Source organism: Choloepus didactylus, chromosome 19, assembly GCF_015220235.1.
Source record: "Choloepus didactylus isolate mChoDid1 chromosome 19, mChoDid1.pri, whole genome shotgun sequence".
Lineage (NCBI taxonomy): Eukaryota > Metazoa > Chordata > Mammalia > Pilosa > Megalonychidae > Choloepus > Choloepus didactylus.
The window spans coordinates 38,176,179-38,191,316 of record NC_051325.1 but is presented as its reverse complement, the minus strand read 5'-3'; the positions used below and the strand labels follow the sequence as shown (position 1 = coordinate 38,191,316).

At 33.5% G+C, this 15,138-nt stretch overlaps 1 protein-coding gene across 6 annotated transcripts in view; it reads right to left on the bottom strand.

Annotated features, from left to right (window-relative positions):
- The window catches only part of ITCH (itchy E3 ubiquitin protein ligase), a 168,793-nt gene that overhangs the window by 28,988 nt on the left and 124,667 nt on the right, over nucleotides 1-15,138 (bottom strand). For all 6 annotated transcript variants that reach the window (XM_037811041.1, XM_037811038.1, XM_037811036.1 and 3 more), the window contains 4 exons: nucleotides 12,144-12,228; nucleotides 8,169-8,297; nucleotides 3,812-3,884; nucleotides 3,011-3,082 (listed from right to left, as the gene is read on the bottom strand). In XM_037811041.1, coding sequence (XP_037666969.1) covers nucleotides 3,011-3,082; nucleotides 3,812-3,884; nucleotides 8,169-8,297; nucleotides 12,144-12,228 — 359 coding nt within the window. The remainder of the gene's footprint in view (nucleotides 1-3,010; nucleotides 3,083-3,811; nucleotides 3,885-8,168; nucleotides 8,298-12,143; nucleotides 12,229-15,138) is intronic.

Below are 15,138 nucleotides of genomic sequence, written 5' to 3'. Positions count from 1 at the left end.
GTAACAAATGTACTATACCAACACTACGAGTCAGTAATTGAGGGGGGTTGGTTAGGGATACGGGAGGATTCGAGTTTCCTTTCCCCCCCCTCCCCCTCATCTTTCACTTTATTTCTGGCCTGGAGTAATGAAAAGTTTCTAAAAATTGAACAAAAATTAAGTGTGGTGATGGATGTACAGCTGTAAGAGGGTACCAGGGGCAACTGATTGTACACTTTGGATCTTTGGATAATTGTATGGTATCTGAACAATCCCAATAAAAATTACAAAAAAAAAAAAAAAAAAATGAATTGAGCCTTCTAAAAAAAAAAATAATAAAATAAATAAATAAATTTAAGCCCAATAACTGAAATGGTAGAGCTGTAACATAACATTCTTTGAAATTTGCTAACTTGTTAAATCATACTTTGAAAGTTATCTCTTTTCTGTATATATGTTATATTTCACAATAAAAAAATAAAAGTGGAAAAAATTTTTGAAGAAAAAAGAAAAAAAACTAAGCTCATAGTAATTACAAGAAAATATCAAAGAATATTAACCTCAGAGATACAGACTATTAAAGTACAGGTGGTCAGGGGGAATGGGAAGTTAATGCGAAATGAGTATAGGGTTTCTGTTTGACGAGATGAGAAAATTTTAATAATTGAAGGTGGTAAGGGTACCAAAACACAGAGAATGTGATTACTTCCACTAAACAGTGTGCTTGAGAGTGGCTGAGAGGGGAAAGTTTATGTTGTATGTATGTTCCCAAAATTTAAAAAAAGAGCAACTAAAGAGATGATAATAAAAGGCAATACATGACCCTGGATGGGACCTAACAAGGGAGGAGAGAAGTCTCAAAAGGACATTATTGGGACATATGAAAAAATTGGAATATAGGCTGTATGCTTTCTACCAATGTTAAACTGCTTGAACTTGATAACTGTATTTAAGGTGGCTACACAAGTGAATATCCTTGTCAGAAAATGTACACGGCAGTATTAAGTGTTCAAGGAGCATGATGTGTACAACCTACACTCAACTGTTCAGAAAATAGATGACAGACAGTTAGATGGAGAGGTGGACAGACAGATGGATTAACAGATTGCTGGATAGATAGGATGATAAGGTCAATGTGGCAAAATGTTAAAATTGGTAGATCTGGGTATCTGGGAGGATAGGAGTATGTTGGAGTTCTCTGTATCAGGTTTGTATTATTTTTGTAAATATTCTGTAAGTTTGAAAGTATTTCAACATAAAAAGTTAAAAAAAAAAACAAACAAACAATACAAGGCCCGGAGAGGGAGAAGTTCATTTAATACCTCTACTTTATGAAGTGATAAGGTTGGGAACACTCACATTTAAATGTCCAGATTCACATTTATACCTGGGTTCTCTCACCAGAAAACAGATATGTTACTTTCATGAATTCAAATCCCAAACAAGAAAATCCCAGGTGTAATGAACAATTCAAGAGAAGGTACCTGCTAATGTTTAATAGTCTACAAATATCATAGGGTAGGATATAGCAATGAAAATGAGATGTCTTAAAGTTAAAAATATCTTAAATAATTCCCTTTAACAAATACATCATATGAAGGGGGAGAAAAACACCCAATTTTTTCTCCTGCAATTTCCCCCATAAGCAGTTGTACTATGTTAACAAAAGAAACGCTTATTAGCCAGAGGATTTTATCCAATAGTTATAAAGATGTAATGCAAATTTTACTATCAGATTTGTCACCTTTAAAGAAATCAAATTTTTCTTTTATGCTGTTTATTTCACATTTAATTGATGGATGTCAAATCTAGCGTGACATTTTTAGCACCACCTGTCACTTCTGCAAAAGCCTTTAGGTTTTAAAAAGTCAAAAGATAAAAGGACAGTTTAATCATATTTTGCAGCTTTTCAGCACTGCTACCAGCAAGTTAGGTTCCAGGAAAGTGGCCCACCAGAGACTGTCTACTGAGTAACTAAAGAGTGACTGTGAATATGAAAAATAGAAATGTGCAAAGATAGGGATGGAGAATGGCTTTGGAGACTTACAGCAGACCAATGAATGACTCACAATTCTCTACATGGCCTCAGGAGGGCTCCAATTATTGATAAAAAGCTGTCTATTCTTACTTATTAGAATGCCAACTGTTTTTTCCCTTCAACAGTAATAATTGAGGAAATGAACATAACTTTCTGAAAGCAAGTAGCCACCTACTGTCAACTGTGTGATAGTCTCGTTTCCTTTTGCATTCAGTTTGCCACTTATTGAAGCTGTAGTTACCACATAACACTATAGGGGCTAGATAATAAAGATTCACTTTCACACACAGCCATAAAGTAAGTACTAACCATTACACTGCTGGATGTTTTCATTGTAAGACATTTTTTCATTGGTCATTTCAATCTTCCCTATAACTAAATCACTTAATATTTAATTGCAGTTGGTTGGTAGTGATATCTATAAATTAGATGTAAATAATAAATTAACTCAGGTACTGAGGACAACTAAAAAATTTGTTACTACTTCTGAAAACCTACTTTTTTTTCAGATATCACCAATAACCCAGTTTCTTTCCCACATTAAATTTTTTTAAATTATAAAAGTAACATATGCTCATACAAAATGCAAGTTAATACAAAGTGTAAAAACAAAGGCTTTCCCTCTTCTTTCTTCCTGTCCGATAATTTTTATATTGATATTTTCAGACTTTTGTGTATTAAAAGCCTATTTTCTTACTTGGGTATCTATTTTGAACATTTAGCTTAGGAATGGAAACCTGAGACACACTAATCACTTTAAATTACTCTGACACTTCAAAAGCACAAAACACACACAAAGAAAACCGTTTACATGTTCTTAAACGTTAAGTATGAAGGTAGGTGGCAGTGAAATTAAACTTAAAAATTGAAGGACTCCAACTACAGAAACTCCAAACTGTACAGATTAAATTGCCAGCACCGGAAGACAGTCCTAGGCTGTCAGCCAGAAGGCAAACTATTGTCTGGCAAACTATTGATTAAATGAAACAGTACCTGCTGAAAGGAATCCTCAAACAACGTTTTTCTTGTCACTGTGATCTTTATGTGCTGTGGCACGATCAGTTGCTGAAACACAAGAATGACTTAAGTCAACTCTCACCATTAAAATGGCCTATCCAAAAATCAAAAGGAGGAAGTTTTATTTACCTTTATCTTCGCATACAAAAACAAGAAAACTATGAATGTGAATTTGTATTCAATAATGTTTAACCATGTATTTGTGAATATCAATAATAATTATGGATTATTTAATTGGTATGCGAAAACAGAAGAATACAAGGACTCAGATGCATAAATACTTAATAAATGGTTCAATTAAATCTTTATTTTATTTTCAAAAGGCAAACTCACATTCTTCTTACTTGCATGGGCCCAGTTAATCACAACAGTTTGAAACTTAAAAATATTCATCATAGAAACCTTTTGACTAGGGCATTCATTTTATTTAGAATCCATAGAGAAAATGTTACCAATCATTTATGTCAAATGGTAGATATGAAAGGGGCTAGTACCAATTTATACATCACAAAATGTTTTACTTTATGTGTAAAGGTTTTTGCAATTTGTAAATAATGGGTACTGAAGAAAAGTAACAATGTTTCCTTATTAAAATAATTTCAAATTTAGTCTGCTACAAATTAACTTACTGGTAAGTCTATTTCTGTCTCTCTTTGACAGAGATTTCAATGCTTCCCTTTTACCTGTTTTTTCTATGGGTGAGCTATTTTCACCATTAATGTGTAATATAAGAAACAACAAAGAAAGGGAGTCCAGAAATCCAGTCCCAATACTAACCTGACACCAGAACCGAAAATACTGAACCTTTGCCTTGAAGTCCCGAACATAGGCTATCTGAGGTCCATTGTCTCTGAGGAAGAACAATGTAAAATGACATATGTAGCTGGTTGAAAGATAATATTGAAGATGCAAAGAAAATCCCCACTCCCTTTAGTACTTAGCAGTCAAATACAAAAATATCTTACTGAAGTATAACCCAATACAATACTCTTTTTTAAAAAAACTGTTTTTGAGAGAAAAAACATTAGATCTTGTTAAAACCACTGTTGTGGGATTTTCTGTTGTATACAGCCAAATCTAATACTGACTAGTTAGGCTGCAGGCCTAGATAACGTTTCTGGCTGAGAACACTGTCTACCCCAAAATCCATTCTCCCAATCTTTAAACAGACTCCTTGACATTTAACTGGGCAGTCTGCCACCTAGGGTAAAGACTACATTTCCCACTGTAGCTATGTGACAACTAATGAGCTATAAATGGAAGTGTATGGGATGCCTAAGAAGGCTCTTCAAAAGAGAGCTGAGATAGGTGGAAAGGCATTTAATTTTTGTTGTTGCCGATTTGTATTGGGAATTCTGTATTTTCTGCATAATTTTTCTGTAAACCTGCAACTTTTCTAATAAAAAATAATATTGTTGGTAGTTATAAAACATGAATAAAGGTTTATAGAATAATACTAAGAAAAAATATATGCAAAAATATATATTGTGATTACAAATATGTGACATAGGTTATAGGAATTAAAGCTGGAAGGCCATTATTAATGAATGAAAATAATACTAAGAATGCTGCATTATAAGCAATTAAAAATACCCACAAATATTAAAAACAAACAAACAAACAAAAAAAAAACAAGAAAAGGAGTCATATTTATATCTACTGACCTGGAGAACAGTGACATTTTTAAGTTAAAATAAAGGAAGCTGATATGCTACTTATATAGAAAAAAAAAAATCCATGGAAATGCACTACACAAACAGTGATCTAAGTTAAACCACGGAATATAGATAAAAGTAACAATTGTAAAAATGTGCTTTCACCTATTGTAACAATGCAACTGTGTGTTAATAATAGGGTGCTTATATGGTAATCCTGTATTTTATGCATGAAGGTTATGTGAACCAACAACTTAATAATAAAAAAAAGATGTTGAGAAATACGTATTTTTAAAAATCACATGCAGATACACACATATATGTAGATACGTATCTATTTGCATGTATCTCAGTGAGGATGGAGAAATGTAGCAAGGATACATAATATAACATTATCATTGGTTACTTCAGGAAATAGTGTTTAAGAAGTGGTTGCAGAGGGAATTACCAATGATTTCAAGAAACGTTATCTTTCTACTCTTTGTTTCAGGAACTTTCACTTTTACAAAGATATCTAAGATAAATATCAGACTTGATAAAGATTCAATATTTTAGGCAGTTCATTACATTTTAAAATTTTTGAAGTTGCTCAACTTTCAGGGTGTACTTTAAGAATACACATTTTATCTTTCCCCTATTCATTTACTTAAAAATATATATAAAAGTGTCTTTTATTTACTTGAAAAATTTCCTTGTAAAATCAAAATGTTCATATATAGAGGCTGAATATATAGTCCTTCTTAAAAAATAAATTTATTTCTATGCCTGTGACCTACCAACTCCACACCTAGATATATACATAACAGAAGTGAGCACTTATATCTACTAAAAGACATGTTCAAGAATATTCCTGGCAGTTTTATTTAAACAGCCCCAAACTGGAAGTAACCCAAATATCCAGCCATAACATAGAATACTACACAGAAATGAAAAAGAACAAACTTCTGCTACCTACAACGACATAAATGAATAATGATGTGCAATCATACATATAAATGTATGATTCCATTTATATTAAATTCTAGAACAGGAAAAACTAATCTATGGTAATAGAGGTTAGAATATGGTTGCTTCAGGAGGGAGAGAATGGTATTGACTGGGAAGGGGCAGGAAGGAACCTTCTCAGTACAGGAAATATTCTATATTTTGACCTGAGGGATGGGTTCATGAGAATCTGTTTATGTAAAACTTCACTGAGCTTACACTTGACATTTGTGCACTCTATACTGTATGTAAGTTATACCTCCATAGAAAAATAATGTAAAGAAAATATATGTATGTATTGTAACTAACTCTCTGAATATTAAATTAGATGCTTTGTTAAAAAATAAATTTGTTTCTTAAAAAAAAAGGTTACCAGAACGTTTAGGGAAATGTACATCAAAATCACAATGAGATATCATGCCATACCCACTAGGATGATTATTTTAAAAATGGAAAATAAGCATTGACAAGGACGTAGAGAAATTGGAAATCTTGTGCCTTGTTGGTGGGAATGTAAAATTGTATGGCACTATAGAAAACAGTTTGGCATTTCCTCAAAAATTTAAATATAGAATTGCCATATGACCTGGAAATCCTACTTCTAAGTATATATCCCAAAGAATTAAAATCAAGGACATGAATAGATGCTTGCACACAAATGTTCATAGCAGTATTATTCACAATAGCTCAAAGATGGAAGCAATCCAAGTATCTATCAACAGAAGAATGAATAAACAAAATGTGGTACATACAATGGAATATTATTCAGCCATAAAAAGGAATGAAGTTCTGATATATGCTACAACATAGATGAACTTTGAAAACATTAAGCTAAGTAATATAAACTAAATACAAAAGGAAAAATATTATATGATTCTACTTATATAAAATATCTAGATTAAGCAAATTCATAGAGACAGAAAGTAGATTACAGGTTACCTAGGGGTTGGAAAGAGGGGGAACGAGAAGTTATTGCTTAACTAATTCATTCTTTTTTTCTTGCCTTTTAAAAATTTTTTATTTTATTTTATTTTTAATTAAGTTCAGTTTTATTGAAATATATTCACATACCATACAATCATCCATGGTGTACAATCAACTGTTCATAGTACGAACATATGGTTATGCATTCATCACCCCAATCTATTTCTGAGCATTTTCCTTACATTAGAAAGAATTAGAGTAAGAATAAAAAATAAAAGTAAAAAAGAACACCCAATCAGTCCCCCATCCCACCTTATTTTTCATTTAGTTTTTGTACTCATTTTTCTACTCATCCATCCATACACCAGACAAAGGGAGTGTGATCCACAAGGTTTTCACAATCACACTGTTAATTAAGAATGGATAAACAAAATGTGGTATATACATACAAAGCAGTATTACCCAGCCTTATAAAGAAATGAAGTCCTGAAACTTACATCACTACATAGTTGAACCCTGAAGACATCATGCTGAGTGAAGTAAGTTGGACAAAAAGGGACAGATATTATCTGATTTCACATATAAGAAAGAGCTAGAATATGCACACATGTAGAGATGGCTGGGAACAGGGAGTTAATGCATAGTGGGTGTTAGGTTTTGGTTTGGGGAGGGATGGAAAAGTTCCGTTAATGGAAGGTAGTGAGGATAGTCAAACATTGTGATTGTGATTAATCCCACTGCTTGGGAGGTGTTAAAATGGGAAAGTTTATGTTGTTTATATGTTTTCACAACATTAAAAAAAAAAAAAAGCAACTAAAGAAACAATGACAATTAAATGCAATGCATGATCCTTGATGGGATCTAGCAAGAGAGGACAAAAGGCTCAAAGGGACATATTTAAAAACTGGAATATAGAATGAAAACTTTCTATCAATGTTAAAGTTCTTGAACTTGATAACTGTACTTATGGTGGTTATATAACTGAATATCCTTGTTCTGAGGAAATATATATGGAAGTATTATATGTTCAAGAAGCATGATGAATATAACCTACTTTCAAATACTTAGAAAATGATAAACAGAAAAATAAACAGACAGGTGGATGAAGACACAGAGAGACTGAATGATACAGCAAATGTGGCAAAATGTTAATACTCGTGGACCTGGGTGTTGGGGTGGGTGTTGGAGTTCTCTTGTATGGGTTTTGTATTATTTTTGTAACTGTTCTGTATGTTTGAAATAATTTCAAATTAACAAGTTTTTGTTAACAATGAAAAAAAATTCTTTAAGAGATGGAAATGAAAAATATTTAGGAGAGAGACATGTTGGCAAACCAAATCAAGAAGTGGTTAAGATTTGCACTCCTTGCTAATTCAGATCTATATATCTCAAAGTGTGAGGAGTTAGTGTTTTTTTTTAATTCAATTTTATTGAGATATATTCACATATCATACAATCATTCATGGTGTACAATCAATTGTTCACAGTACCATTATGTAGTTGTATATTCATTACCAAAATCAATTTAGGAACTAGTTTTACTTTTAATCTACAACGTTCAGAAAACTTACAGGGCAGATTTTCCTGTGCGGGGATCTATATAAGTGGTTGTTCTTCTGTTGTGGTCCACAAAATATGGAATTCCATCCACTGTGAATCTCATTTCCCAGCCTTCAGGTAAGGGCTTTTCATTTAATTGACTATAAAACATAGGAAAAAATTTAAGTAAATAAAAATGTTAGAGTTGCTTGTTTGCCAAGTATAAAAACTAAAAATACCCATAAATGTAGTGAAAATCTTCTAGAAAACCTTTCAGTCCAGTATTTTTAATTGTTTAGTAGTTTTTCTATCTGGCTATCCTACAAACACTTCAACAGGCTGATTTATTATGATACAGCTTTCTCTTAACAGCTTTCTCTTATCTACCTGACCTGTGTTCCCCATCTAACCCAGCAATCCAGCCTAAGCATTTCGTGGTAACCAAGCTCTGCCCAGTTGGTCTTAGGAGTCTTTCATGTCATCCCTACTTTTAACTGTCAGCACCATCCTCACTCTAGTTTTATTCATCCCTCACTTACATTTTCACAACAGCCACCTAATTGGTTTTCCTGCTTCTAGTCTCAGTCTAGTCTTCCTCTTATTTTCCATACTGCTGATAGATCTTTCTAAAGCATAGATCTGATGAAATAATTTCTCTTCTTAAAGTCCGATCATTGGTCACCACTACCAAGGATAAGATCTGAAGTCCTTCACCTGGCATTCACTCTGTCTCTATACTCGGGCCTCAGTGTTCCCTTGCAGATTTATCTCCCCACCCCACCCTCAACTCCCTTTACTCACCATTTCCCAAAACAAGACATGATCTGTCACACCTTGAGGTGAAGCTTCCCTTGTCTACACTCTCTTTCTATTATTCTTCCCTTAAGGCAACTCAAATGTTCTTTGTGGAGTATTCCTACTTCCACTCTCAATACCTAGCTTCATCTCTTGAAAACTCTGTAATCCTCTGTGATCCTGGGAAAGCTGTTTAATATCCCTGAACTTCAGTTTCTTTATCCATAAACTGAAGATAACAATGTTTATGTAATAAGACTGAAATGAGGCATAAATGAGACAATACAAGAAAAAAGCTTTTAGTACATAGTAAGTCTTCAAATTGTAACTGTTATTATTACTCCTCCTACCACTATCATTCTCTTCTCCTCTCTCAAAAGCACTTCCTTCATACTTCGAACACAGCGTCTATCATATATTTCAGCTTGTGTGTTTGGCAACACAGGCAACATTTCCCACCCTGCAAAGTTTACAAGAATTTACGAACAGGAACTAGATTATAAGGCAACAGTTCTGTGAGAATTTGATTTAAATTTCTGCTATATATTAAAATAACTGAGTATAAGCATAATCAAAACCACTCATTAGAGAAGGTAAGGATTTTATTTTTGCATTTCAAAATATTACACTAGAATGAGCAAGTAACTATTAAATACTTTCTTTGCAGCCTGTATTTATGCAGTCTTCCATAATGCAGCCAGACTCTTAAAATGGTTAGGTGTGATAAACACTGCAAGTTTTATCCATATGTGTCAATTCACTTTTTTCTATTCTACAGCTTTAATCTCTTATTGGGTTCAGCAGGAGAGAGAACAATGGAAATTCAAGTTCTCATGAGAAAAAAGGGAAAGGAAGGGCTTGAGAGTATTTAAGCTCACTGTTGTAGAAAGTCACTATTAATGATGGGAGTGTCATTTTCCTGAGGCGTACTGCATGGGGAAGAACAAAGGGCTAAAACCACCGCCTAGAATTATATCCCTAATTGTAGATAGTTATCTTATGTATGCCGGTAGTCATTATAAAAGCTGGGGGAACTGTGATGGACCACCGCAAATTTATCACCAGTAAAAGAAAAACAACTCAATTATTTCATACACAGTGATACAAAATAGCTGCTCACAACTTTGATGACAAATTAAACAAAACCAACAAATACAAACTCTCTCTTCCAACAATCCCTGGTCACGTATGACCAGACCAAGTGAAAGCAGAAAAACTGGTGTGACAAATAATAGTTATGAACTCTTGTTGACTGTGCCAAGTTCAACATGTAGAAAAATGTCAGCAGAATTAGGTAACATTATGAGTTCTTAAATATTGGGACCTTAAATCATAAAGTTTTGTAATAAAAAAGATTGGAGGCAAAACTAACTGATGCTATTATAAGTTAAGATAAAGATTAACCGTAACTGGTAGGTGTAAAGACTGGACAAGAGGATATGGGAAGCTTCTGGGGTACTGGCACATGGGGATGCTCAGTTTGGGAAAATTCATCAAACTATAAGTTTATTAAAGGGGTGTTACTCAAGAGCTCGACATAAAGAGGCATCCAAATACAAACCATGCAAATGTAGAAGTGTAGAGAAAACTAAAAATTAAAAATTTGTAAAAATGCTGATGGTTCTACAGGTTTACACAAAGCCAATGTTTATTTTTACTACATTTACTAACAGAAATAAAATTAAGGGAGGCTTCTGCTAATTCCAAATCAGTGCCCAAGGGGAGAAATAAATTGTATTTCTTCTTGTTGCTAACTGCAATTGAATAGAGTGAGAATGGTAAAAATAAATTTAAACATGTCTTCCAAAATATAGGCTAATGATTTCAGATTATGCATGTGCGTGCATATGTATGTGCGTGCGCGTGCACACACACACACAGTCTATGCAATAACAAAAACTTTTAGAGCATTAGTAAAGAAAATCAATCACTCAACCAATGAGTTTAATTATCCATTACTTTTATATGAATAAAAAAAGCATTCTATTAGAATGTAAAGAGAACTATTAACACTTTCTCTTGCCATTAATACATTTTCTATTTTACCACATTTGTGAACTGTAAGCTTATTTGGCTTGAGATGTTATCTGTGTGTGTACATGTGTGTACATGTATCTGGGCAACAAGAAATCTACCCTCAAATACATCAAGTCAGTGATAGAGTTCTAAAAAAATATACCTAGACCAGGAAACAAAAAACAAAAACTTATTTTTATTTTTTTTCAAAATGTCATTATTGCCATCATAAATACACTGTATGGGAAAATGCAAATATTTTACCAAATGCGCTACATAATTTTCATTTGGAAGCTTTCTTAACTTTCCCTAAATAAAACTACTAGTGTTTTATAAATTATGAAAAAGCAAGAACATTTAACCATATTCAGGTATTTGAATACAAAATTAGCTATAAATAGGTTACCAGAAATTTTTCAAAGAGGAATTTAAAATGTTACTTTTGAAATTCTTAATTCTTCCTTTTTTGAAATATATGTTATAAATAGCATTAACCCATTAAAAGATTGGATTTGCTGGTACCCAGAAATAGATATTTTAAATTAAAAGCATACTTTTAGAACAGATGTTCTTAAAACTGTATATGGAACCCTCTATAATCTGCATAGTATTACATACTATTACAAAGGAAAGTAATCATATATACATGGTTAGCAAAACATTAGAAAGATAAACCTGCGGTAATAATACATGTCATTTGTTAATGTATTAACTAGCAAGTTCTTTTGTCAGGCCAAGTAATGATATGCATAAATAATATTTTGATATCTGCAACAATCAGAACGATATAAAAATACCCAGGATTTCTACTACTGGCAAAGTCCTAGACATTGCTAATTGTACTATGGTGATACCCTACACTGATAATGAAAGGAAATACTGAACTTCAGTGACCCCAGGTTAAGAATCCCTGCTTTAGAATGACTTAAACTGGCCAAAAATACCTGATAATTAGGTATATTGACATAATTAAATGTATTCTTATTGGCCAGTGAAATTTTTTCTATACTCTCAAGAAACCCATGTCCATTATATGAAATTAATAAAAAATTTTTTTCTTTTTCCAAAGTATGTAGGAGACTGAACTTTAAGACCTATGGGGAAAGAACATGTAACTTTCATCCTCTTCATAAGGATGAGGAATAAAATACAATGTTTAGGAGGTTATATACACACCAATAACTGAAAGTTCTTACCCTTGACTTCGGGGGTCTTCCCACTGTGTAATACGAGTATTATGGTTGACAAAATATACTCTGCCATTGCTATCAGTTCTTTTCTCTTAAATAAAACAAAATGCAAAGTATTAGATTTGACACAGTCTTCCTCAAACTAATATAATAAGCTGAATTTGCCCATTCCTCATTGTATTGTTGATTTTGTAACTTTAAAATCACAACTTAAAAGACTTATTCTCTGACTATTAAATCCACATAGTTATTAAAGTTACAAAAATATCATTAAATCCTATGAACTAAATAGATTTAATTCACAATGTCCATCTTACAGGCTCTTTCTACTAAACCCAACCAAAAGCAGCAAGAATAAAGTTACTCAACTTTTCACACATGACCTTATTTTATCCTTAACAGCCCCATGGAGTAATATGGTTTTATTTTTATCCTGAAGACAAGACAACTTAGGTTAATAATCTGTTCAAAATCTCAGAATTAAGTAGCTTGCACAGAGAGGATGGAACTTATTTTTATACCAGGTCTCCATCTGGGGCTTTTTATACCACACCATCTCTTTCCTTAAACTATAACGGGGGGTGGGGTGGGGAACATAACCTAATTGTTTCTTTGGTATGTGCTAGGCATTACTCAACTAGGGAAGATGCTGTTTCTTTTCTGGTATATCCTGTTTCTTAACATGTCAGCAACAAAATTCATCGCCTAAATATCTATAGTAACTTTCTATACAGGGCTGCGCAACAGGGCTCAGTTCTCTATTTCATCTGAAGGTTCTGTTCGTTACCTACCTCTTGCTATAGGATTCTCTTTGTTTTCTAGTTCCCATTCTGTAAAATTTCCTGTACTTCCTTGAATTTGCCCATTAAGGTTTAGAAGACAAGTGGATATCATTTTCCCCTTTAATAAGCAAATTGAATAGCTTTGAAATTTTAATAATAATGCTAGGTTCTGCTATCTTTGAACTATTGACTTCTAGGTTCCATTAAAGGATGAACCTCTCTTCCTGTATCTGAATTTTTTGCTTGTTTTTTGACCAAGATATGTCCAAATGAATAACTGAAGTATTGAAGATCACAGAAGGGATTCATTTTGTTAAAAAGCCATAGTTTCTAAGAATCAGCAATTTTCAAACAAAATTTTAAGCTAAATTCAAGCTGATAAAGCTAATTTTTATTTCCTACGGTTTGAAAAATTGGTAACTGTATTTCAAATAGTATATATACTTAGATTTTTTGAGTGTTTCTTTAAGCAAGAAACTGCAAGATGAGCCTTACCTAAATTATAGCCATTTCAGTTAGTAATTGACAATATTTAATTATTTTTCCAGGGCTGATTTCATGATTTCAAGTAGCAGTGACGATTTAGTATTAGAAGGGATGTAATGGTGACTACCTTGAACCTACTCCTGACATCTCAGCTACTTTCTACATCAGCTGAGCCTAAAATGGAAACAGAACTCTGGGTGTTCATAATATAAAACACAGAAAAGTAGGACTTTGCCTCTGGTGACACACCTTGAATATTAATTAACATAGGCTTCACCGGACATGGCATCTTGAGAGTGGAAAAATGTCACCAACTCTAAAGCTTGCTCTGAGGCAAAATCAGACACTCATAGTACTACAGCTGGCCCCATGATAACAAAATAAGTTCATGTTCCTGGCATCAAAATAAAACATTATTTGAGGAATCTAGAATTGTCTTTCTTGTTTAAAAATATCTATCTGCTGTTTTTTTTTAATTCAATTTTTATTGAGATATATTCACATACCATGCAGTCATACAAAGCATGCAATCGTTTACAGTACCATTATATAGTTGTGCGTTCATCACCAAAATTGATTTTTGAACATTTTCATTACCACACACACAAAAGTAATAAGAATAAAAATTAAAGTGAAAAAGAACAATTAAAGTAAAAAAGAACACTGGGTGCCTTTTTTTTTTTTTGTCCCCGTTTTTCTACTCATCCATCCATACCCTGGACAAAGGGGAGTGTGATCCACATGGCTTTCCCAAACACACTGTCACCCCTCATAAACTACAACTGTTATACAATCATCTTCAAGATTCAAGGGTTCTGGGTTGTAGTTTGATAGTTTCAGGTATTTACTGCTAGCTATTCCAATTCATTAGAACCTAAAAAGGGTTATCTACATTGTGCGTAAGAGTGCCCACCAGAGTGACTCTCTGCTCCTTTTGGAATCTCTCAGCCACTGAAACTTTTTCATTTCATTTCACATCCCCCTTTTGGTCAAGAAGATGTTCTCTATCCCGCAATGCCCGGCCTAGATTCCTCCCCAGGAGTCATATTCCACGTTGCCAGGGAGATTTACACCCCTGGGAGCCAGATCCTACATGGGGGGAGGGCAGTGCTTTCACCTGCCAAGGTGGCTTAGCTAGAGAGAGAGGGCCACACCTGAGCAACTAAGAGGCATTCCGGAGGAGACCTTAGGCACAATTATAAGCAGGCCTAGCTTCTCCTTTGTCTTCCCAAGGGTAAGTCCAGTGATAGAGGGCTCAGCTCATCAAACCACCAGTTCCCAGTGTCTGTGAGCACATTAGCAACCATCCAGGTGGGGAAACCCAACACCCCTGCATTCTCCCACAGCTCCTCAGGGGGGCTCTGCATATTTTTTTCATTTTTTTTTTTAATTAACTTTTACCTATATAAAAAAAATTTTTTTTAAAAAACTTATAATAAAAAAATTTTAAACAAACAAAAACAAGGGAATAAGAAAAAGACAACTAACCTAAAATAACGACTTTACTTCCAACATGTTCCTACTCTATTCTAAGAAAGTAACCTAATACAGTAACATTTCTGTGAACTTGTTCATACCATACTCACCAGAAATTAACAAACCTTGGTCATTCCCGGGCATTCCCAGAACGTTAAATTTACCCACAATAGCTTATCTGTCTGCTGACTGTGTTTTAAAACTTCAACTTCCATGTGAGATCAAGGGAAGAGATGCTTATTTGGTACAGGATCTAT